This window comes from Ochotona princeps, chromosome 10 (genome assembly GCF_030435755.1).
Source record: "Ochotona princeps isolate mOchPri1 chromosome 10, mOchPri1.hap1, whole genome shotgun sequence".
NCBI classification, from domain to species: Eukaryota; Metazoa; Chordata; class Mammalia; order Lagomorpha; family Ochotonidae; genus Ochotona; species Ochotona princeps.
In genome coordinates, this window is record NC_080841.1 from 75,926,513 (window position 1) to 75,951,362 (window position 24,850).

The window sequence follows — 24,850 nt, forward strand, 5'->3', positions numbered from 1 at the left end:
GGACTAAGTGATCTTTACAAATACAGCACCTCAGTGCTTGCACACACTTGGTTTCGAACACCGAAGCCATATTGCCTCAGGTGTCTATCCTTACGTTCGGCTGTTGCTCAGTACCAACCTGCTTTAATTCTTAGGTGCCAAGCTGGCTCACAAGGTACAACAATCTGGATCACAGCCTTGTCACCCCCTGGCAGCTTTATTAAGCTATGTGTGTTATGCAGAGGGTTGTGTCCCTTTAGTGCTGCCCACCAGGGGCCACTCAGTCTGCTTGATGAACGCGTCTCCTCTCCTCCACCTGCTCTGTGGCAGCCATATGCCATGCTGCAGAGTGGGCCAAGGGGGCCAAGGGAAGACATCGGGAGAGGCAACCAGGATCACACATGGGTACTCGTCCTTTTCCCGCTGGCGCCAGCGACATTTTCTGGACTGTTATCTTTGATGGATTCCAGCAAGCTCTTAACCCTCTCACTGGCCGGCCGCTTTCTTTGCTTCCTGGGGAGAGCGCCACCCTCGGCCCCAGAGGGCAGCAGCAGGGCTGCCAGCCCCCAGGGGCGCGGGGCTGGGGTGCTGGCTTCTTCCTGCTGCAGGAGCCAGGCGCTTTCTCGGGCCAGGTCCACAAACTTCTGCAGCTGGCTCTGGCTCACGTTCTTGCTTATATTGAGAGAAGTTTCAAAAGGATTCTGAATGTGAAGCGGAGAGGAGTCGGGCTTGCTCTGTTCCCGTCCCTGCAGAGGACGACACAGACAGGGAAACACATCAGGGCACGGAGGGCTGGGACAGCAGCTGCCTCCAGGGACAGCCTGCAGTGTGTATGTGTGTGTGTGTGTGTGTGTGTGTGTGTGTGTGTGAGAGAGAGAGAGAGAGAGACAGACAGACAGACAGAGAGACAGATGGGGAAAGGTATCAGGGCATGCAGGGCTGGGGGCAGCGGCAGCGGCAGTGGCCGCCTCCAGGGAGGGCCTGCAGCCAGACCTGTTTTCCCCCTTGCAGGTTTATAACTAAGCTTTGGAGAAAAACAACTTCCTTGGGCTGCAGACCACTGGATGCTGCTGCTATTTCTGTCCTCCAGCAGGGAGGGCTGTGGGGGGTCAGTCAGGCCCAGTGTTTCCTGTGTGCCTCCTGGGGCAGGGCCATGGCACAACACCCACAGTGCCGCCCGCCCCCCCGCCCCGCCAATCCAGCGTGCTGCTAACATGCCCCCCGAGGCAGCAGAGGACAGATGAAGCATGTGGGACACCCCGATGGAGCCCCAGGCTCCTTGCTCTGGCCTGGCCCAGGTGTCTGAAGAGTGAACCAGCAGAAGGAAAAATCTGTCTGGTTCTTTCAAGTAGGCAAAAATCAACTTTAAAAACAAAAGGAATTCTATACTGCCCAATGCTCACCTGCCCAGAGGGAGCCTGCCATGAGGACACTGCTGCACAGCTAGGACAGCAGTTGGGCCTGTGGCCCACACAAAGCTGCACAGACAGCAACAGCAGTGAAAGCCTGGAGTCCAGCCTGGGGCGGCGGCCCAGCCCCGCCGGTGCTCGGCCACTGCCCAGCCAGGCCCTGCCCGTCACCTGAGCCAGAGTGCCGGGAGGACACAGTGCTTTCTGGTGGCTGACCTTTCACTTCCAGATGCATACCCCCCGCTGTCTGTGGCCTCTACCTCTCTCAGGCCCACACTTCTAACTAACAACGACCCAAGAGTTAGGGGAAAGGGGAAACAGGAGAGCTGAAGGAAGCAGATAAAAAGAGCAGTGGGGCCCTGGTCCCTGAGGCAGACTCGGGAGGTGGCTCCCCCGGCACGGACACAAACTGTCCTCCAGCCTGACTGTCTCCTCTGAAAACATGTCTACCACCTCAGCTCCTCGGAAGAACCAGCATCAAACACCCACTTGCCCTAAATAAGCCCAAAGTGGAGGGCCCTGGCTGAGGCTGTCACTGTAACCTGTGTGGGGACTGTCCAATCTCTCCAAGAGAAACGTAAAAGCAGTTGACAAACAACACTACGGGGACCTACTGCACATGTGGAAGGCCCGGATATCAGCACGGAGTGGCGACAGAACCCAGAGAGAACACAGCAGCAGAGCAGGTGTCAGAGCAGCCGGTGGCACTTGGTCCATGCCGGGGTGGCTATGTGAGGCCTGCCTGCTCCCCAGGGCCCAGCAGGTCAGTCAGGCAGTAAGAGCCGCCTCTGCTCTCCCAGTCACCAGGCGACAGCAGCCCAGAGAGCTCCTTCAGGTCTCAACCCACCCCACCACAGAGCGCCGTGAAACCTCTACCAACATCAAAACGTTACTGACCTGTCGGATATTTATGGAATTTTTATTGAAAGCAAAGTTGCCAAAATATTCAAAAAACTCCGTCAGCAGCAATTCTGCAAGGAAACAAACAAGACAAGCACAGTGAGGAGGAGGACTGTTTTACCCCACACAGGAAGAGTGAAAAGGGAAACACTTACCCAGTGTTTCCGTGTTCCCGGACGGCTGAATTTTATTCAAGTCCTGAACGAACGTACAGTTGTTGCCTTCTATTACACACCTGTCCTCTGCATCTTAAACAGGCAAGAACGTAAAGAACACTCATTACACTTCAAAGATACTTCCTCCTTCACGTAAGGAACCTACAGTTCAAGCTCAGACGAGATCGGGCGCGTTCAGGGTGGTATGGCCGTAGACAGGAATCTGCAGTTCAAATCAGCCCAAGTTACATATTCCTGGATCCTATTATTGGGGTTTACGCATTTTATGCGTGCATTTAAAATATTAGCTGTGTATGCAAACACACACATAGTGAATAGGATTTAAAATCCCTTTTAAAAAGGAGGCCAGTAACTACACTGAAATTAACTGGACATTGATGTTAGCAAACTGCAATCACTGTCTTAAGGACCACCACACAAACCCTAATCTATCTTCCAGATTTTGGGCTCACAGCTGCAGGTGAACACAAGGGGAGCCCCATCTGACATCAAGCCCAACCCTGGTGCACCCTCAGTTTGAGATCGGCCATCTCTCTCCTCTTCTCATCCCTCCTGCCATCTTCTCACCAGGAATCTGTTCACTGGTCACATGAGGTGACGCGACAGGAGTGCGGAAGGCACTTCTGCCAGGGGCCCTGCAGGGCCCGACAGGCAACAACCGTACCTCTGCTCCCGGTCCTCCCACCTCTGCAGGCAGCTTGTCCCTCCCTCATCAAAGTGCGGATGCCAGTAGCACCCACCTCCTCACTCCACATGTCACAACTTGTGACATCCCCGCCGGGGAGCGCAGCCCTGCTCCTCACCCACGGAATGCCAAGTCACAGGTCCCCCCTTTCTGCCCCACTGCCTGGCCGCATCCTGGTGAGCGCCAGCTGTCCAGCCCATGGCCCCACGCGGGGGCTGAGCGCCACTACCCCTCTCCAGCCCAAAGCATACCATCACATGGCCTTCGGACTGACTGCTGCCAGCAGCTGAACAAGGGGCCTGCAGACTCCGACCTCCCCCTTTCTGTGCTCTGGTTCCTGACAGGACTTGGACACCCCGAGAGCAAGCTTTCAGTGCCCTGCCACACAGGGCCGAGTGCTGGAGGAGCATGGCTCTACGGAGCTGCTCTGCCTCCTTCACACCATCAGAGCCAGCCACATACCCTGATGGAATTCTACTATTAATACAGAAATGACAGCCATATTACAGTGTTTCTAGGAAATACAGTGATAAAAACCTGAGACTGTCTGCAAGTGCTGCTTCTCATTCGAAGAGTTTTAAACAACTGAATGGAAACTTAAAGGAAAAAAGTTATTCTCTCGTTAAGGAGATAGCTAGCTTTCCTTTTTCAAATCCCCCAAGGTGTTCAACTCTAACACAGCTTAGCTGTTCAGCCCTCCCCCTCAGTTTCTGTCTGTCCTGTTTTCCTACTATCAGTAATACCAACAACTATGCAGCCTCCAGCAACCCGCAACTATTCAAGTTAGTCACACCCCCCCACCCTTCCCCATCCCATGAGCCACTCCATTGCAAGTGCCTAAACAGCAGAGGTGGCGAGTGGCCGCAGGGCTTCACAGAGCATGCCACCACTGGAGGAAGTTCTGCAGCAAATGCTGCTTCAGCAAGCTGGTTCTCAGCCACTGGCATGGGACAGCCCCACTGCTCAACTCTGGCACCAACGTTCGATTCAACAGCATCAGGGGAAACAATGGCAACACCTAAAGAAACACAAACTCTCTGGGTGGACACTCCACATGGTAGCTGCCCACGGCCCCTGGCAGAGGACCTGGTTCAAGGCCCCCCTGCACTGCTGACGCTGGCTTCCTGCTATGCGCACCTTGGCACACAGCAGGTGACGGCTCAGGTGTCTTGAGTCCCTGCTCTCATGGCGACCCTGACTGAGCTCACAGCTCCTGGCCTGGGCCTGGCCAAGTCTCACGGGCTGTGAGTGCTCACTGGGAGTGAACCAGAAGATGCTCCTCTGTTTGTCCAGCTCTCAAATACAGAGAAAACAAAAATCTAAAACAGAGTTCTGATGAAAGCAGACAGACAAGCATCTTAATTAACTCACATTAGAAACCTGATGACTTCTTTCACCTAAAGTGCATGAAATAAAATTAAGGCTATTTACTAAATTTAATTTCCTTGTTTGCACGGCAGGGAGAGACATCATGCATCCACCGGTTCTCTCCTCAAATGGCAACAACAGCTGGGGCTGGGTCAGTCTAAAGTCAGGAGCAGGTGCAGGGGTCCAAGCACTTGGCCCATCAATCCTTTGCTGCTTCCCCAGGTGCACTGGCAGGGAACTGGAATGGAAGTGGAGCAGCCAGGACTTGAACTGGTGCTCATATGGGATGCCAGCACTGCAGGGAGTAGCTGAACGCACTATGTCACAACACTGGCCCCCCTGGCGATCTTCAGCTCTTCCAACTGGCAGAGCCATGACTGCTTCTGGCACAACAGACATGACAAGAAAAACTCGCTGAGTAACATTCCCCACATTGTTAGGGAATAGGATTACACCACAAATGTACAATGTGTCACAGGGTCAACACGACTGCCAACAACTGCTATCACAGACTTCTGGCAGGAGCTGCAGGATAATTGCATCTCTGGGCTGTAATCACACCTGTGAATATAACCCTTTGGGTCATCAACACTGGGCCAGCCACATATTGCTTGCAAACCTGGAATCTGACGGGTGCAAAGTGGACTCAGAGACACAACAGCATCAAGTTCACACGGAGGCATGGTATGTTTGTTTTAGGAAAAGCTTTGTGTGATGGTCTACGTATATCAAGAGCTAGTACGGAGGCCCGGCATGATAGCCTAGAAGCTAAAGTCCTTGCCTAGAACACACCGGGATCCCATATGGGCGCCGGATCTAATCCCGGTAGTCCCACTTCCCATCCAGCTCCCTGCTTGTGGCCTGGGAAGGCAGTCAGGGACGGCCCAGAGCCTTGGGACCTTGCAACCACATGGGAAACCTGGAAGAAGCTCCTGGCTCCTGGCTTCAGATCGGCTCAGTTCCAGCCGTTGCAGTCACTTGGGGAGTGAATCAGCGGATGGAAGATCTTCCTCTCTGTCTCTCCTCCTCTCTATACATCTGACTTTGCAATAAGCATAAATACATAAAACAAAAAAGAAAGAAAAAAAAATGAGTTAGCATGGAACAGCTAGCATGATTTAAATCACTACATTTTCTCCACAGCAGTCAGTAGGCCCAAACCTTCCAGGAAGGCAGGGAGCAGAGGAGAGATACCAGGGTGGGTTTCTGCTGTGGGCATTGCCACCAGCTGTCTCCTGGTGATGGCGGTGGGCGGTGTAAGCTTAGGCTGGAAACACGGCTGAGGACAGCTTACAAAGGAGACTCCATAGGAGCACACAGGGCCAGGCCAAGAGGAAAACCTTCCCCGACCCCACGGCTCCTGGCAACTGCCTGGGACCAATCCTGTGATGCAATTACCACTGAAGTACATAAAAACCAAAGCCCAGCTGAGTGTCACGGGTGGAGAGGGACAGTATTTCCACGGACCTGACTCGCACACCGCCAGGCCATGGCAGTGGTCAGAAGCTGCGCGCGACTGTTCATGTCTCCTCCTGCTGACTCAGCCAGGGACTACAAGGCAAGGGCTTTGCCTGGAGACATCACGACGAAACCGTGCACTCCGGGGTCGCTGCACGAGGTGGCCACGCAGGGAGTGCCCAGGGAAGGTAGCACAGGCTCACGGGACGGAGCCTTCAACCCCCAGGCTCCCACAGTTCTCAGACTCCTAAATGCTGTAAATTGTGACTGGTAAAAATGAGTTTTAAAAAATTACTTTAATCATGAACACTATCACATCAACACTATCAAGGCACTTCCAAGCAAGTCCAAGAGGCCAGGGTGCACCTGGGAAGGCCCTGGCGGCGAGACGCAGGAGAAGGCAGGCGCGCAGCAGGGTCCTTTCAGGAAGTGCCTCTAGAAGGCCCACCTCCCTCACTGTCCACCAACACCTCCACCCTCTCACAGCAGACATCCCACAGAGTACTATGCTTGAGCTTGTTCCAGCTTCCTACATCTCTACCACCGGAGGGTGCAGGTAGATCCGGTGGGGAACCATCTCTCATCTGCGTTTGGGAAAACATTTTTTATAAGATCATTCTCAGGTTGGTCACCTAGTGGAGAGGCTCCAGGGGTCTTGGTGTTGGTTACTGCCATCTCTGCTCTCCAGAAAGTCCAGTTTCCAACTCCCAGCCCTGATGGGCATTTGAAACAGTGAGTGGCATTCAAGAGTGAGAGCCTCAGGCAGCCAGCTGGGGAGCGCTGAGCCCCCAGGGCACGGCCCAGATTCCCCACACTCACCAGCCAGGGCCTTCAAAGAGTCCAGCGTTGGGAGCACAGGGGGCGATCTCCTCTGTAGAAAGAAGATGACCATCACGGTGAGGGCGAAGTTGGTGACCCACGCTCCGGGAATGGTGCTGGTGAGCGCATGCGCGCGGGCCCAGCAGCGCACAGCGAACACCAGCGCCCGTACCCTCGAGTCCAGCGAGCCGTACAGGTAGAGGAGCTCGGAACTCTTCAAGGCAATCCTTCGGAGAGAGAAAGAACCAGACTGTCACACTCCCAAACCAGGATCACAGCGCAAACAACCCATGCCAAGAACTGCCTGCGGGCACACCCTGGGGCGCCAGCAGTGCTACAGGGAACCATGACACACACTGGACAGTAGAGTCAGACACCTGGGATCACCAAGCCACCTGCGTGCCGGCGGACACAACCAAGTGCTCGAACTTAGAATCGAAAACCCCAGCTCCTAAAAGGCTCCCTCAGCCAGGGAAATATCAGGGGTGGTATTAACCATCACATCACTCCTGATGGGCCTGGGCAACTCATCTCCAGACACCAGCTACCAAGCTGACAGCTCAGCCCAAAACACAGTACAGCACTCCACGGGCCTCAGCAGCAGAGCGATTCAGCTGGACATTCTGACGGCGTGAGAAACTGCCAAAGTGGCAATAAGCCCAACTTTATAAATACCAAAATCATCTGGAGGCACTACATCTGTTAAGAAGCCAAAACCTGGGGGCCCGGTGGCGTGGCCTAGGGCTAAAGTCCTCGCCTTGAAAGCCCCGGGATCCCATATGGGCACCGGTTCTAATCCCTGCAGCTCCACTTCCCATCCAGTTCCCTGCTTGTGGCCTGGGAAAGCAGTTGAGGACGGCCCAAAGCTTTGGGACCCTGCACCCGCGTGGGAGACCCGGAAGAGGTTCCAGGTTCCCGGCATCAGATCAGCGCGCACCGACCCGTTGCGGCTCACTTGGGGAGTGAAACATCGGACGGAAGCTCTTCCTCTCTTTGTATATCTGACTTTGTAATAAAATAAATAAATCTTTAAAAAAAAAAAGAAGCCAAAACCTGGGCCCAGCACAATAACTCGGTGGCTAAGTCCTCACCATGCAACCACTGGGATCTCATACGGGTGCTGCTCCACTTCCCTTCCAGCTCCCTGCCTGTGGCCTGGGAAAGCAATCAAGGACGGCCCAAAGCCTTGGGCCCCTGCACCTACATGGGAGACCCGGAAGAGGCTCCTAGCTCCTGTTCTAACCACTGTGGCCACTTGGGGAGCAAACCAGCACAAACAGAAAATTTCTGTTTCTCATTCTCTACAAATCTGACTTTCCAATAAAAGCAAATAAATCTTAAAAAAAAATATCTAGCTTCAACAAGATTCCTAGTCCTGATGTAGAAATGCAAATTTCAGAAACTTCATTGGTATTTAAACACTAAGATTATACTTACCAAAGCACCTCCTGTAATTCCTCAGAGCACCAACAGAGGGCACAAAATTACTGAGCAGAACATATATAAACTGTGACGTATCCGATAGCAGTCACACATGAAGTCAGAAAAACGCCAAGCAAGAAGTTCACAATGGTTAAGAGCCTTATGTGAGTAAAGCTAAATTTAGCTGAACAATTACCAAATAGTCCAAGGAATCTAATAGACAAAAACACTACCAGTATAAAAGAATGAAGCATGTAAGACAAATTCTTATTAAAACTCTGTCAACAAGACAAAGAAAACACTACATAAAAATTAATGTCGGGGCCAGCGCAATAGCATAGTGGTTAAAGTCCTCGCCTTGCACACACTGGGATCCCGTATGGGCGCCGGTTCTAATCCCAGCGGCCCCACTTCCCATCCAGCTCCCTGCTTGTGGCCTGGGGAAGCAGTCAAGGATGGCCCAAAGCTTTGAGACCCTGCACCCACGTGGGAGACCAGGAAGAGACTCCTGGCTTCGGATTGGCTAAGCTCCAGCTGTTGCGGCCGCTTGGGGAGTGAACCATCGGACGGAAGATCTTCCTCTCTGACTCTCCTCTTCTCTGTATATCTGCCTTTCCAATAAAAATAAATAAATCTTTTTAAAAAATGAATGTTACTTTCTCCTATTTTACATTCACAAGTACCTAAGTTTAGTTTGTTGGTGAATACATTAGTTTAATACAAGCTCTTCTATGCCAGATTTTTCTTCTTAAGATTTATTTATTCATTTAGAAAGTCAGGGGCCCAGCATTGTGGCCTAGTGGCTAAAGTCCTTTCCTTGAACGAACCGGGATCCCATATGGGCACCGGTTCTAATCCCAGCAGCTCCACTTCCCATCCAGCTCCCTGCTTGTGACCTGGGAAAGCAGTCGAAAGAAAGTCAGGAGTTAGAGAGGGGAGGAGGGAAGGAGACAGAGGGAAGAGAGAGAGAGTCTTCAATTCCCTGACTCATTCTCCAAATGCCAGCACTGGACCAGGCAGAAGCCAGGAATTTCATCAGGGTCTCCTATGTGGGTGCAGGGGTCCAAAGACCAATCTTGTGTTGCTTTAAAAAACCAACTGGGAGCAGGCATAGTACTACAGCAAGCTAACCCTCTGTGGTGCCTGCATCCAATAGGGGCTCCAGTTGGAGAGAGACCTGGCTGTTCTACTTCCCATCCAGCAATTGTTTATGGACTGGGAAAGCAGCAGAGGACGGCCCAAGTCCTTGGGACTCTATGCCCATGTGGGCGACCCAGAAAGAAGCTCCTGGCTGCTAACTTTGGTTCAGCTCAGCTCTGGCTGCTGCAGCCACTTGGGGAGTGAACCAACAGATGGAAGACTTCCATCTCTCCGTCTCCCTATAATTCCAATTCTCAAATAAAAAAAAAAAAAAAAAAACCAAATCTTACAAACCAACTCTTCGCCAACACTGTGGCTTAGCTTGCTAAGCCTCCGCTTATGGCGCCAGCAGCCTTTATGGGTGTCAGTTCATGTCCCTGCTGCTCCACTTCCATCCAGCTCCTGGCTAATGGCCTAGGAAAGCAGTGGAGGATGGCTCCAGCCCTTGGGCCCCTGCACCATGTGGGAGACTGGGAAGGAGGGCTTAGGACCAGCTCAGCTCCGGCCACTGCAGCCATTTGGGGAGTAAACCAGCAGATGCCCCTCACTCCGCATTTGTACCCTTTGAAATGAAAAAAATATATATATATATATGAAAGAGATCAACTCTTTGAGAATTTTTCTTTACTATGAACCCAGCAAAAGTGAACCGAGCCTGAAAGAACGCGGCTCTCACAGCCTGGCCTGTGTTTTAAGGCAAGCAGGGCTCGTCGTGCAGGAAAGTCACCCAGTGCGCTTAAGCACTTTGGCTAGGCCCGAGCAAGGGTCACACGGTTCAGCACGCAGCACTGACTGATCCCGCTCAAACCCACGCAGTCACTGGCTTTTCCCAGTCTGCCTGAGATACTATCAACAGGTACTCCTCCCGCTGGCAAGCCACATGGCTCAGAATGACTGACACACAGCTGTTTTCAGCTGCTAGGAAAGCCAAGATCTGGATGTAATATCCCAGAAGGCCATTCCGTAAGTACAAGACAGAGAAAGGGCTTCTTGCTTGTCGACTCAGAGCTTCCCACTGAAGCCCATAGTCTCAGTGTGAGACCCACGGCATGGCGCTCACTGCCACCCCGCTGCCAACCGCAGAGTGCCCACCTGTTATTGGTGGTCAGGTCGCACTGGAAGCCCGAGGCCTGGTGGGAGAAGCGCACGAGTGGGCAGCGAGCGTTGAGGATCTTCTGTACGCCCACGCAGCCGGGCCCAAAGTGGTCCAGGCACTCGCCGATCACCGACAGGATCTTCTGCGTTGCTATCCTTGCGGAAGGAACATTTTTCACTTGAAATTCCATCAAAAAACTCCCTGAGGTCTGAAGAACAAAAACATTTGTGAACATTTTTGGCCAACAGGAATTCTTAAATAAACTTTTTTTTTTTTTTAAAGATTTTATTGTTATTGGAAAGCCGGATATTCAGAGAGGAGGAGAGACAGAGAGGAAGATCTTCCATCTGATGTTTCACTCCCCAAGTGAGCCGCAACGGGCTGGTATGCACCGATCCGAAGCCGGGACCAGGAACCTCTTCCGGGTCTCCCACGCGGGTGCAGGGTCCCAATGCATTGGGCCGTCCTCGACTGCTTTCCCAGGCCACAAGCAGGGAGCTGGATGGGAAGTGGAGCTGCCGGGATTAGAACCGGTGCCCATATGGGATCCCGGGGCTTTCAAGGCGAGGACTTTAGCCGCTAGGCCACGCCGCCGGGCCCAAATAAATAAACTTTCCTAAAATTATTTCTGGCAACAGCAGCAACAACAACAAACAAACAAACAAACACTTTGCATGCGACCACAGCTAGAGATGGTCAGTTGTAAAGTCCTTCCTTGAAAACCCATCGGCTTGTGACCACTAGCTGACCACTAGCTGACCCACACTACCTGTCCTAACGTGACACACGTGCAGAGCTACTCGCTCCCAGGTGCACGGATAACCTCCCGGATGAGCTGGGATGTTTGGGTGCCGTACGCAACGGACAGGTCTAATGCCAGCAAGCAGGTCAGAAGACAACAATAGAAAAAAGAGACTTAATGACACGGCCGTGCAACACTTAATGAGCTCTACATATTACACGGGGAAAATTTCAATTTAACAAATGAGTCAAGTGGCCAGGTCCAACGTGGTAGCCTAGTGGCTAAAGCCCTCGCCTTGCATGCGCTCAGATCCCATACAGGTGCTGGTTCTTATTCCAGCTGCTCCACTTCCCTTGCAGCTCCCCGCCTGTGGCCTGGGAAAGCAGTCAAGGACAGCCCAAAGCCTTGGGCCCCTGCACCCGCGTGGGAGACCCGGAAGAAGCTCCTGGCTTCCGATTGGCTCAGCTCTGTTATGGTCACTTGTGGAGGGAACCAGAGAATGGAAGATCTTTGCATTTGTCTCTCCTTTTCTCCATATATATCTGCCTTTCCAATAAAAGTAAATTGTCTTAAATGAGTCAAGTGACCACTAAAATAAAAAAGAAATAACTAAATAGCTTCCTAATTTGGTTCTAAAACTCAAGTAAATCCAAAGTGGATCAACAATTTCAATGTAAAAAAAAAAAATACATGTATCCATAACGCACTAGGAGCCCTAGGGCAGGGCGGGGGAAGTTTTTACAACCTTAACATCCTGAAGGATCCTGGAAGCACAACACCCACAATTACAAAGGCCACAGAGGAAACACCAGCTAGCAAGAGTAAGGGCCTATAGAGGCAAGCCATGCATGTACCACTCCCTGAGAAAAAGGAGGCAGTGTGTTCCTGAGCACAAAGCAAGGACAGGAACCACGGGATTCTAAAAGGGCAAGAAAGAGTGGAGGAAGCAGTTAATGCAAGAACTAAAACGGCTGTGGGGAATATAAATGAAAGGTCATTCCGACAGCAAAGACAGCCTTTGCCACGAGCCTGGGAGCACAGCCACAAGCAGGGCGTCCACTGTCAGCGGGGGCACATACAGGGACACACTTCTTGTGGGCCCTGGACCGTGAGATCTATAGAGCCAGCTGTGTGTGTGCTAGGAAGGCCTCTCAAAGGCAGGCTGGCATAAACGAGCCCATTTACTAGGATGCCCACTCGCATCAGTGTTACACACCCACACTAACCCTTGGGAAGCTCGCCAGCTTAGGAAGGTCCCCTCACTGCACCCCCATCTTCCCCATGTGTTACCATGGAAACCAACCCCATCCATCCCAGACAGCAGTCTGGGTGCAGACGGACCACACACCCAGAGATCTGTGTTGGGACCCGGGACCAAGGTGCAGGGACCACCAGGCAAAGCTTTGGGCGGGCACCCACACCACCACGTGGAAAATAAAGCAAATCTATGGTGGTGTGGGAGGAGGAGCGGTGGGCAGAGCAGGAAACATGACGTCAAGAGCAGAATGCTGCCTGGGCTCCCGGTCCTCCTCAGCATCACCCCAACTCCTGCACTGGGTACCACGACACCCCGTCTCCGCTGCTTTGCTCTGCTCTTCTAAGGCAGAGGGGGTGGCCATGCAGTAAGCACTGGCTTCAGAAGCCAGCCCCCCACACTCAAGTGCCGGTTCGGGTCCCGGCTGCATTGCTGCCCACTGCCATGCCTGAGAAGTCAGCAGGTGCTGGCTGCCACAAGGAGGACAGGATGGAGTGTCTGCTCCTGGTTTCCTCTGGGCCCAGCCCCACCCAACCAGCCATTTAGGGAGTGAACCAGCAGATGGAGAACCCGTCAGCCTCCCTTTCAACTGAATAAATCTGAAAGAAGGCTGGGAAGGGGGAAGGCGAGGAGGAACGATTCTGCCCGACCGAGAGAAGGCTGATTTCAGTGGAACATTCTGTAGCTATTGTAAAGGACACAGTGGACTGAACTGCCAAGAGATTATTAATGGGGGTAAAATCAAAGTTCAATTTGCAATTTTAATCTGTAAAAGATTAAGTTGTATTTATGCAAAATCAGCTATATATGCAAAAGAAAAAAATGCAGAATAAATTACATTAAAATATTTTATCTCTGAAGGAAGAAATATTTACATTTATGCATCTGTTACTTTAAATCAGAGAAAAAGGAGATCAAATACACAAATATACATGTTATAAATAAACCTCACAATTAAACAAACATGTTATCTTTATCACCTTGTCTTCTGTAGATTTCTTCTTACAGCAATACTTTCATATTAAAAGGAATTAAAAAATGCATTTCTTTCAACATCTAGGGGTTAAAACTCCGGTTTAGCCATTTTGTCACAATATCTCTACTTCCCTGATCCACTCCAATTTAAAAAGAAAACATAATTAAGTCGTTAAGGCAACCTCAGTAAAATGAGACATAGAAGAAGTGAATCCCAGGCGGGAGGCAGCAACTGTGGGCACCAGTGTGTGCTGTGGCAGGGTAGGGCTCCCTTGGCCCATACCCCTCAGGGAGGCGGTCAGGGACCTGCTGGGCTGCTGCTTAGGTTCATGAAGCTTCAGAGGGCAGCTTGCACCATCGGCTTGCAGCTTTAGGAGCCACCATCGCATTCCCCACCACGTCGGCCCTGCTCCCAGCCCAGGAGAGAGGCAGGCTGGCCAGGCGCAGGAGCACACTACGCTCCCACCCGCAGTGCCTCCGCTGGCCCGCTGCTCAGCACCCCTGAGATTCGGGAGCTGGGTCTGCAGCCTCATCTGGCCGTCCAGGAAAGACGGCACTGCTGCTGAGACAGGACAAGCGTAACGCACAGCTCCCAAGGCCCTCAGCTGGAGCTGAAGGCACAAGCACATTCACACAGAAGGAAACACAAGTAGAGTGCCAAAAGGGACCACGAAGCACCAAGCGGTGTTCATCACTGCCCAAGGTGGGCAAAGAAGGCTTGGCGACTCCAGTAACACCAAGACTGCTTTGTACTGTATTTCACTTGCAAGGTTTCCATCTCTTGTTTCATGATTACAATAGCTTGGCTATCACGTAGAAGCCATTAGAACCTTAAGCATGTATTTCCCCCCTAAAATCTTAAATGAGCACGTGCTTTGCAGAGGACTTACTTGCTTGCCTGAGACAGAGGGTCAGAGAGAGGGCACACATGGTTGCAACAGCCAGGGTTGAACCAGGACAGGCCCGGGGCCAGGCACCCCATCCAGGATTCAGACCTGGGTCACCACAGAGCTGGGAGGTGAACCTGAACCAGCACTCCGAAAGACTGATTCCATTATTTGTAAGAGTGAGAGAGGGAGAGACACACAGAGGTTTCCTACCGGCTGGTCCCTCCCCTAGATGCCTGTAGTAGGCGGGCCTGGGCCGTACTGAAGCCATGAGCCATGAGTTCCGTCTGGATCTCCCATGAGGGTGGCAGGAGTCTAAATACTTGGGCCATCAGCTGTGGCCGCCCCAGATGGGCAAGCAGCGAGCTGGACCAGAAGTGGAACAGCGGGACATGAATCTGCCACTCCAACGTGGGATGCAGGCACCCCAAGAAACCCACCGTGCCAAGCCCCAGCCCCTTACTGTTTGTAGCACCACTTTCAGCAGTAAAGCCTATACATAAGATAACATCAAACTGTTGCGTCAGACTGCAGCCCTGCCTTCTGAAATGGCTTTCCCACTGCAGAAATCCAAGAGTGAGAGCCAACTAAAAGTTCCCAACTCCTGCACTTCCAACAGGGAAAAAAAGGGGAAAGCAGTGTTGCTGCTTGGTGGTAACTAAGCAGCACCTGTCGCCACTGACGCCGCTCAGCACCGAGCAGTTACTGTGCACCAGGCACCGTCCCAAGGACTCCACCGCACAGGAGGCGACTCAGTCAATGGGCGGGCACCGCGGGGCCAGGCCAGCAGCAGGTAGGAGAGCCGGGCAGGGAGAAGGCCCACGTGCCCAGTCCACGCAGCTCCAGGCAGAATGCTGACCCTGCAGCTGGGCTCCCCAGCCATTACTACACTCTGCTGTGTCCCCTGATTGTTCAGGGCCCTCCACAACCTAAATGCTCCTGCCAGGAAAGCAACATAGCCGTAACAGCATCCACGCTGGCCTTAAGGACACTGACCTAGTGAGCCTCCCTGACCTCTCTGGAAGGTGGAGAGAGAGATTATCTCCTCAATGCAGGTCTCCCACCTGGGTGGCAGGAACCCAAGGGCTTGAGTGATCACATCTGCCTCCTTAGAAGCTGGAGGCAGGGCCTCAACTACCAGGCCCCACGCCCAGCCCCACCTGACACACTCATCCCAAACCGTTTCCCATCCCCGGCCAGCCTCAGCTACCATATGTACTGAGTGTGTGGGTACGCCAGACCCCGTGCTCCTGACCACACCATCAGCAGACACGGTGCTGCTCTCCTCAAGCTGACGGCCGAGTGAGGAAGGCCCAGACCCAGCACCAGCTGAACACCGAGAAGAACACACATGGACAAAGACGCCCTGCAGACACTGCAGCAAGCGGGCTCGGTTTTGACTAGAGCGAAGGAAATCCACAGCTACGCTGAGAGCAAGCACACCAGAAGGGCCTGGGGGACAGTAGGGAGCACCCCTCACAGAGCCCTGGCAGGGCAGAACTCAGGAGCGTCAGTGTCCTCACAGCACAGCACAGCACTTGGCCGGTCTGGAAACGGTGAGCAGGAACAAAGCATCTCATCAGTAGGTCCAAGTGTGCGAGAAAATCCAAACTGGGCTTCCAGGAAGCACAACACAGGCTGAAGGTGGGAAGACTAAGGCGTGATGCTGGGAGGAAAGATGTGGAAAATAGGGTACTGCTCCCACAGAATCAAAGCAAAGCAAGGCCCTCTACCATAGGAAAGAAGCAATGACAGTGGAACTGTCCCCAAGACTGGTCCATCAGCAAAGCAAGCAGGCTGAGCGCCAGGCCTCCCGGGCACAGCCCAGCGGCTCAGCACAGCACGCACATGAAGGCTGCGTGGGCAGACAGGTGGCTGTGCTGACGAACAAGCCAGAACGCAAGGCAAGCACTGACAAAGTTTAATGACAAACGCAACAATTTGGCAAGATGGAATAACCATATACCTTGGTAGCCAACAGAAGCTGTTTGAAATACAAATCTCATAAGAATTTTAAGAAACTAACACTAAAAGCCGTATTTTTAAAACATTGCAGTAACTAGTTCACACTTACAAAATTAATAAATTTCTAATTTCTGAATTTTAAAGAATTATCATGGTCTGAGGAAATAGAATTACCTTAGAAGCACTGTGTTTTCCAATGTCATCTAGATCCAGAAACATGTCCAGGTCACACCCTAGCTTCCCAAACGTGTTCACCGAGGAGCCAAAGGGCCTGACGGTGCAGGCTGGGAAGTAGGCGGCTGCCAAGTCCTCGATGAGCGAGCAGGTGAGGTAGCGGAGCCTGATGTTTTCCTCCGTCAGCTGCAGCGCCTTCCACAGCGTGTTCAGCTGCTCATCTACCTAGCTGGCCAGAACAAAGACGAGACACACAGATGGGCATGTCACATCAGGTCGCCACCGGCTGCCGCTGTGGGCGCCCTACTCAAGAAACGAGCAGTGTCTGACACTTCAAGCCTTGGGCACACTGCTCGGAGACACATTAAGGCTGGTGACCTTTCCCGGGGCTTGAGCGCCAAGTGTAGTGCTGCAGCAGAGGCCGGGGCGGCCTGCACCCACTCAACTCCGGGAGTCAACAGGAGGAAGCCTGCAACACTGCACGCAGTGATGACTCAAGGCCCAAATACCCGATCCAGCGCCAGACTGCTCACATTACCTGTCCAACAGAAGACTGCCACTAAAACCCTTAGTTTGGGCCCTGTGCAGTGGCTCAATTGGCTAAGCCTCCCCTTTCAAGAGCCAGGACCCCATATGGGCACAAGTTCGTGTCCCAGCTTGTGGCCTGGGAAACCAGCAGAGGACGGCCCAAAGCTATGGGCCCCTGCACCCATGTGGGAGACCTGGAAAAGGCTCCTGGCAGCAAGTTAGTCTCAGCTCTGGTTGTCACAGCCCCACGGGAGTGAATCAACAGATGGATGATCTTTCTCTTTGTCTCTCCTTCTGCAAACCTGCCTTTCCAATAAAAATAAATAAATCTTAAAAACAACCACCACCACACCAAAATTGCAACCTCAAATGCTCAAAAGCAGTATTTTTAAAAAGAGCTGAATAAATATTCTTCTAAAAACATAAATCAAGGAAATGCAAAAAGTTAGGGAAAAAATTTTTTTAAGATAGAAAATTAAGCCCCCCCCCCCAAAAAAAAACCCAACCAGTATTTTGATACATAAAAGCATGACTGGTTGCTTGGAAGGCCTATTAAGCTAGGTCACACTGGACAAGGCGGAGGAGGAAAAGCACAAATATAAACAACAGTAGCATAGAAAAAAAGAGATGATTCCAGAAGATATGCTATCAGCTACAGAACAAGTACATCATTCTGATGAAAACTGTACTTCATTAGGCTGCAAAGAGAGAAAATGCAAACTCCCCCAAAAGCCCAGGGACTAGAAGAATGTGGCCAACTCTGGCTGCAAACAGGACGTGGAGCAGGCAGCAGGGGGCCACCTGCACTCCTCACTTGGCACATTCTATAGGTTGAAGCTTTAAAAACTATATATATATTCACATAAAAAGCAAAATTAAAGAGAGAGGGACAGAGAGAGAGAGATCTTTTATCCGCTAGCTCACTCTCTAAGCAACATAACAGGCTGGGATGGGCCCGGTCAAAGCCAGCAGTAGGCGCTTTTTCCTGGTGTCCCATGTGGGTACAGAGGCCCAAGCACTTGGGTCATCTTCTGATGCTTTCCCAGGTGCCTGAGTAGGGAGCTGGAAGGGAAGAGGCGCAGTGCCCACATGGGATGCCCAGCACTGCAGCCAGTAGCTTAGCCTGTAAAACCACAACGCCGGCCCCAGTTGCATGGTTTTATTAGTTTATTTTGTAAAGCAACTCGACGATGATAAAACCACAGAATTTGCGAAACAAATATATGGACCTATTTTTGAAATACGCCTTGACTAGCAGGGTTGTTTCTGTGAATGCGGCAGGACAGGCTCCAGGAGAGAGAGCAGGAAGAGCCGGGAGTCTGAAGTCCAACATGCCCTCAACGTGCGCCCTGCATGCGGCTCTCAGAGCTCCCAGTACAAGAGCACGTCTCCCCGGGGCACACGCACCACTGCCCCGTCCACCCCACCAACTCCTATCACAGGGCACAGCTGTGCCTGCCACCCTGACCCTCAATCACACGGCACTTCTCCAACCCAGAAGAATGGCACACACATTCTTCAGTGGAGATGCCTATCCACTTACACTTTCTGCACGACAAAGCAGCTCAAACAGCTTCTTGCTGGAAGGCGGCAGCTGGTGACTGGTCTGCATGCAGGGCAGGTCGGAGGCCTGGCTGGGCCCCTGCTTCGGCCGCAGGTTGAGGAACCGTGAGCGGAAGGGGATGGCGGCCTCCCCGCTGCCCAGACGTGGCGGGAGGGCCCCACTCAGCACAGAGCGCACACTTTCCTGCTGGCAGAACTCCACCACAGCATACAGACCCTGCGGCAGCGACAGGACAAAGCACAACACGACTCAGACCAGCACGCCCCAGTGCCCGCTGCAAACAATCCCAAGCAACAAAACAGCTCCTCCCATGCCAGCACCCCACACAGACCAAAAAAGGACCGCCTCCCCCCACCCCCGCAACTTACAAAGCTTTCATAGAAGAAGTGATTATTGATGGGTCCATGCTGAGATAAATACTTGAGGAGCTTTTTCTCGCTGACTTTGTTGGGACAGTGTATCAGGACGGAGCGCTGGGCTTGCTCCCTCCTTCCCTCCTGCACCTCCGAGAAACTCTTCCTGGCAGTCAGGTCCACAGGGCCTAGGAGGAGACGCACACACTGTGAGCACACCGTCACACGCAACAGGACCGCAGATCCGCGTGAGGGACACCAAGGCGGGACGTGCGACTATAAACCCCTCTCCCTTTGTGAAGGTTAGGCTAGCTCCCCATTGTCTACTCGCCAATTCCACGGCCATCACTAAAATTCAACACTGCCTCGGTCTGCACTGCCTATACTTGAGGCCCCAGGCAGCAGGGGGGAAAAAAGAGCCCTACACCATTTTAAAAACAGAATTGGTCGACACTTCCACAAACAGGCATATACACACATGCACAAATTCTACCATCTCCAAATTGATTAAAAAAAAACCGAGGTTGGGTCTGACACAGTGGCCAAGACATGGCACCCGCCCTGCAGTAGCTGGATGGAGTCCCAGCTGTACTCGGACTCCAGCCACCTACTAACGCACACCCCAAGAAGCAGGCATGAGGGCTCACCCGACCTGGGTCCCTGCCACCCACTGGGGGTCACAGCAGCCCAGCAGGCTCAATCCCTGCTGGCCTCTGGGGAGTGGGCCAGTGAGTGGAAGCCCTCTCCCTCAGTCCGTCTCTCATCTCTCTCTGTAACTCTGCCTTTCAAACAGAATGTTTAAAATCTGTTAAAAGGGTTTCACTCCCCTTAAGCTATTTTGGGTTTCTCTGTCCTGCATACAATAAAGTCCTAAATTAAGACACCACATACCCTCACACTCCACCCAATACTCACAGGAAAGCTCTGTGCACACTGAGGCGACCAACACGGAAATGGAAACGCAGCAGACACCAGCCTCAATACAAACACGTGCCCACCATTAGAACCTGTGTACTAATGGCACTATAGCCCTTTTTTTAAATTGTTATTTTATTTTGATAACCTTTACATAGTTGATTAGTGCACAAAGGGTCAAGGGATACAAGAAATTAGGTAAGACCATTGTTTCCACATTTTTGTTTTCTGTATCTGGGGTATGGGGGGGGAGATAAAGGGAGAAGCCCCACCCAGCATCCCACCCCATCCTAGGGTCCCCGACATGGGGCATGCTCTGAGGGTTCTGCTCAAGTGGTTTCGATAGCTCAACAGTTTTGAATTGCTGCCAGTCTCGCCATGCCAAGCACAATGAAATCTCTCCAGAATCCACTGGCTGACACAGTCAGCTTAGAGTCTCCGTTTGCCCATATTTTCACTGCCAACACAAGGCTAGGGTAGTTGATTGACTTTTCTGTCATCCGTCCTCTGTAGGCTGCAATGTACTACCATATCCTCCCATGTGCACCTGTATATGCTGTCCACTGCTCCATCTGAGTCTCTGAGGAGGCTCAGCTTTGACACTTGCATTCTATGGTCAGACCATGGAACCTGTACTTCTCTTCATGTTTGGGGTTCTGAGATCAGCAATTCAGTTGGAGGAATCCCCAAAGAAACTTCGTCTGAGGTGACCCCAACCTGATTCTTGTGTGTGCATGCCAGTACAGGGTCCAGCACAGTCGCCCCAATCAGCTTATGCACATTCTGTTGGCTGCAATTGCTGGTTCAGTTCTGTTTCCAACCCTGCCTTCCAAGCGAACCAATGGGTGCTGGAGACCAGCCTGATTTTGCACACCACACACTCGGCCCTCACACAAACCAGTGGGAACTGCAGCCTAGTTGGGGTGACTCCCAATCACCCCCACCAGTCCTGCCCCCTGCCCTGATTCCCATGCTTGCCAGTATGTACAGCAGACTTGTCCAGTCTGTCCCACAACCCAATCAGCTCTCATACATGTCAATGGGCAGTGGAGCCTAGTTCAACCCAACTAGCCCTACTATCCAGCCCACACACATGCTGATGGGTGCCATTCTGTCCAGCCACCCCTGCCCCAGGCCTGGTTTTCATGCTCTTCAGTAGGAGTGGTAACCAAGAGGGAAGTGCCAACAATTTCCCTCCTTGGCCCACTCCTGAATCATGCACTTTCCAGATGGTTCTGTACTTTAACTTGAGAGAATTAGCCCCTAGTGCCAGTCTCTCTCAGCTGATGCTATGGTAATGCCCAAGCAACCCTCACCCATTGTGATTTATGTTTGCATCATTAGGAACAGTCAGCCCAACTTAGCTTTTCCCTGATCTGGCTCGCATGAGGCCCACAGGTGTTGTAGCCCTGCCTGCTCTGGTTTGCCCTCATCCCAACTCACGCTCCCCAGTGGCGGTCCAGCAGGGATCCTTCCATATTTCCCCTACCAGCTTTGCCCCAAATCCCCCGGGTCTTGAGTGTGCTGGTTGGATGCTGCAGCAAAGTCTGACATGAGCCACACCCCCGGCCTCAGCATTTGCCAGTGGTGCTGCAGCCTGGCCCGGGCAGGTCCACTCTCAATTCTAGCTGACGCTGGTGGGGGTTACAGCCTAGCCCAGCCCAAAAAGGCAACCAGTCCCAGCCATAATGCATACTGGTATGTGTTGCGACTGAACCTGGCCTGACACACATTCTGTTCTGGTGCTCAGATTCACCAGTGGGTGATGTGAACTGGTTCAGTCTGGTCCACCCTGACCTATGACAAATGTATGCCAGTGAGTACCATTCCCTGGCCTAGTCTGGGCTGTTCCTTATCATGTTTCTTGCGCTCACCTGCAAGGACTGTGTCCTGACAGAGGAGTTGCCCAGGCTCCTCCATCAGAATCTCTCCCAGTGCCAGATCTCGGGCACACCAGCAGGTCCACGGGCTAGCTGTATTTAGTCCACCTCCTGTCTTGGCAGGAACGGTGGCCTTTCCTGACTGGCCTTCAACCCATTCCAGTTCTTACTTTCGGATGCTTCAGCCAACACAGCTCGTCCATACCCAGACACAGCTCACACTTGGCTCAGCAGGGGCAGAGACCTTGCCTAGTCTGTCCTACATCTACCCTGGTCCTTCAGAGCACCAGTCAGTGCTGAAGTCTAGCCCAGCTCAGTGCACCCAGTCCCAGTCCACACTTGTGCCAAGGGACACTGCAGCCATATCCAAACCACAACGCAGTCCCCACTCTGGTCTCCACAATCACCCGTAGGAACCCCAACCCAGCCAGGGTGTCTTCTTAGCTTCCCAACCAGGCCTGTTCCCAGCCACAGATTGCATGCATGCCAGTGGTTGCTCTGACTCAGCTTGGCACAGCCCCTCACCTGTCCCGGCCCTTGCCTTAGATGCTGTGGCCTAGCATCTCTGGCTCATGCAGACTAGTAGGTGTAAGAGCCTAGCTCAGCATGACCTGTGCTCCATCCTGTATTCTGTTCTTGCTTGTGAGCTAAGGTTTGCTCAGCCCTGCCCGGTCTGCCCCATTCCATAACCAATCCACACATTAGGCAGCCATTAGAGCTACTGTGCCCAGCTTGCCTGACCCCCCAGGCCTAGACCATGTGATCATCAGTGAGAGTTATGACCTACCAGGGTAGTTTCCCCAAGTTCCTCCACTTGACCCACTCCCAGACCCAGATCTCATACATGCAAGTGGGTGTTAGGCCAGTGCCCGGCATAGTCTTCCCTTCCATGCGCTGGTGAACACTGCAGTCCGGCCCACCCCACAATCAGTTTTAGGATGCACACGTGGGTGCAGCTGCCTTGACCAGCCCAGAATGTTGCTGGTTTCTTTACCCGTGAGTGATGGCCAGTTCCATGGTCACACCTAGCTCAGCTCATCGTCACCCCAACTCTTGAGCTAAACAATAGGATTTGTATTTCCTAGGGTTGCATCTACACATCCCCTGCAGAATCTACCCCCGCACCTGCTTCTCTCATGTGCTGGTTAGTGTCATGACCCTGCCAAGTGTGAGCCGTCCCGTTCCACCACTCAGTCAGGTACTAGTACCTAGCCCTGCCAGACAGGCCCCCAGCCATCACTTTCGTGTGGACTGGCGTGTGGCAGTCAGTGAAGTTCTACGCTAACAGCCCATCTCAGGACTCCCATGTGGGCTGGTGACTCAGTCTGACCCAAACAGATCTTAATGACTCTCCCCTCCAAACCACTAGGTCTCAGTCCCCACGCTTGCTAGCAAGTTCTGTGACCCCTATTACTGGGAGTCACACAGGATTCAGCCCTCATCTACACTCACATTGGCCTTATCCATGGATGTCCTAGGCAGCAATTAGATACCCTAAAAACCCTAGAGCTTGCCGCCATGGCCATGGCCTTAGTCCCAAGCATTGGGTCCAACCTGGCTCAGGTACCCTCCGCACCCGCCACGCTGCAGAGGGCTCCTTCCACCCAAGTTCCAAGGCCTAACACACTGTAGCCTTTTTACTTCTAGAAAGCAGACTCCAAGGTTTGTGCCAAGTTCTTCCTCTGTGGGCTGAGGGGCACTCAGTCAGTCAGATTCCTACATTCCCAAGGGGATCAAGGGGGGAGCTTATTACCTGTCATGCACCCCCACACAGAGTCCCTGGATACAGTTTCCTTATTATCTTACCTTAATGCTGAAAACAGGCAGTATCTGCTTTTAAAAATTAGAACAGCCAAGCTGTAGGCGGGGGAAGGCCACGGCTTTGGGACAGGATTTCTTTAATCTTGGTCACTGAATGGTGGGGCATTTGGATCTAGCCTGTCTCCATAAAACAGAGTACCACTCTGTCCACAGCTACTCCTACCTGCTGTGCTCCTCAAACTGCTGCACCCGCAGCAGCTGCAGGGAAAACAACCAATGGCTCAGTGCCACAGCACACCGTTCCGTGCAGACCACAAACCCAGTTTAGGGAAAATTCCCAGTTATTATGAGGGGCGTCACTTCAGCCAGATCAACAGTATCAGCAGGCTAGGGTCTCATCCTCCACTGCCCAGGGGGGTTGAGACGACTTCACACTGGGCCCAGGGGAGAGGTCCCAGAAGACAGAATCAGGACTCCCGGTACCCCAAACCTAAGAACTGGGCCCAGGGGAGAGACCCTAGAAGAGGGAATCAGGACCCCTGCACCCCACATCCCCACCACCTTAATGACTGGGCCCAGGGAAATGATCCCAGGAAGGGGACACAGAACCCACCCACACCCCTCACTCCCACCCCTCTGACGTTGGGCACACGAAGCGGTCCCGAGAAGGAGGAGCCGGCAGCGCCACCTCCCATCCCCGCACCCGTCCACCTGCTGCGGCGCACACAACGGCGCCATCGCCCACCTGTCTCCGCGCCGCCAGGGGCCTGCTCTTCCCGGCGCACGTCGGCGGCCGCCGTCCCTGAGCAGCAGAACCGCCTGAGGCCGGGTCGCTGGACTCGGCCTGGGCCCCGAGCGCACAACGCCCAGCGGGCCCAGAGCCGCGCACGGTGAGCCGCCATGGCCCCGGCTGCCCCGAGCCCCGACGCAAGGGCGGCCGGCTGCTGCGCATGCGCGCTAGGCGGCGCGGACGGGCAGCCCCGAGGGCCAAGCTCCGCCGGCCGGCCGGCGTGCGCTTTTTCCTAAGACAGGAACAAAGGCGTTATAGCTTGCACCGAGGCGAGCGTACTCTGCAGAAAAGCAGATGAGACCCCCAGAGCTGTGACGCTGTGTCCCCTACCAGAGACGGGTTTGGGGCACTAAGGGACCTCCCTCTCCAAATGTCATTATCTGAGAGGTTTGTGCGACTATAAAATGGTTCATAGGACTGGCTCCATGTTAATTTTTCTCAGCTCTCTTATTCCATGTTTCTGAAAAGAATTCCTCCATTTCCTCCACTGTAAATGAAAGGAAATTAAATTGGAAGATGCACGGAACACTGTGTACTTGAAATTGCCCCGAGGGGGGGGGGGGGGAAACAGCTTCCAACGGTTTGTGTGCTATCATGTATAGCCCAGGG

The 24,850-nt window shown here is 52.8% G+C and overlaps 1 protein-coding gene across 2 annotated transcripts; it reads right to left on the bottom strand.

Annotated features, from left to right (window-relative positions):
* Positions 1 to 290: 290 nt before the first annotated feature.
* On the bottom strand, positions 291 to 24,404 carry MTPAP (mitochondrial poly(A) polymerase). Of its 2 annotated transcripts, XM_058669666.1 has the most exons (9): positions 24,197 to 24,404; positions 18,911 to 19,083; positions 18,522 to 18,758; positions 16,451 to 16,675; positions 10,449 to 10,660; positions 6,795 to 7,021; positions 2,444 to 2,536; positions 2,286 to 2,359; positions 291 to 725 (listed from the first exon to the last, which is right to left on the bottom strand). In XM_058669666.1, the coding sequence occupies exons 1-9, from the start codon at positions 24,351 to 24,353 to the stop codon at positions 375 to 377; spliced, it is 1,749 nt and encodes a 582-aa protein (XP_058525649.1). In that variant the 5' UTR covers positions 24,354 to 24,404; the 3' UTR covers positions 291 to 374. The 2 variants fall into 2 exon arrangements, with proteins under 2 accessions (XP_058525649.1, XP_058525650.1); XM_058669667.1 differs by lacking the exons at positions 18,911 to 19,083; positions 24,197 to 24,404 and having other exon boundaries at positions 292 to 725; positions 16,451 to 16,679; positions 18,522 to 18,649.
* Positions 24,405 to 24,850: the final 446 nt, after the last annotated feature.

Bases quoted from the DNA above. Each gene is read 5' to 3' on its own strand.
- MTPAP (XM_058669666.1), bottom strand. From the start codon at position 24,353: ATGGCGGCTCACCGTGCGCGGCTCTGGGCCCGCTGGGCGTTGTGCGCT. The intron at 19,084-24,196 runs GTGGGCGATGGC...GTCTCCTCCTAG, and splicing joins CCCTGGCGGCGCGGAGACAG to GCCCTGTGGACCTGACTGCC. The intron at 10,661-16,450 runs GTAATTCTATTT...TTTGTTCTTCAG, and splicing joins GAAAACACAGTGCTTCTAAG to ACCTCAGGGAGTTTTTTGAT.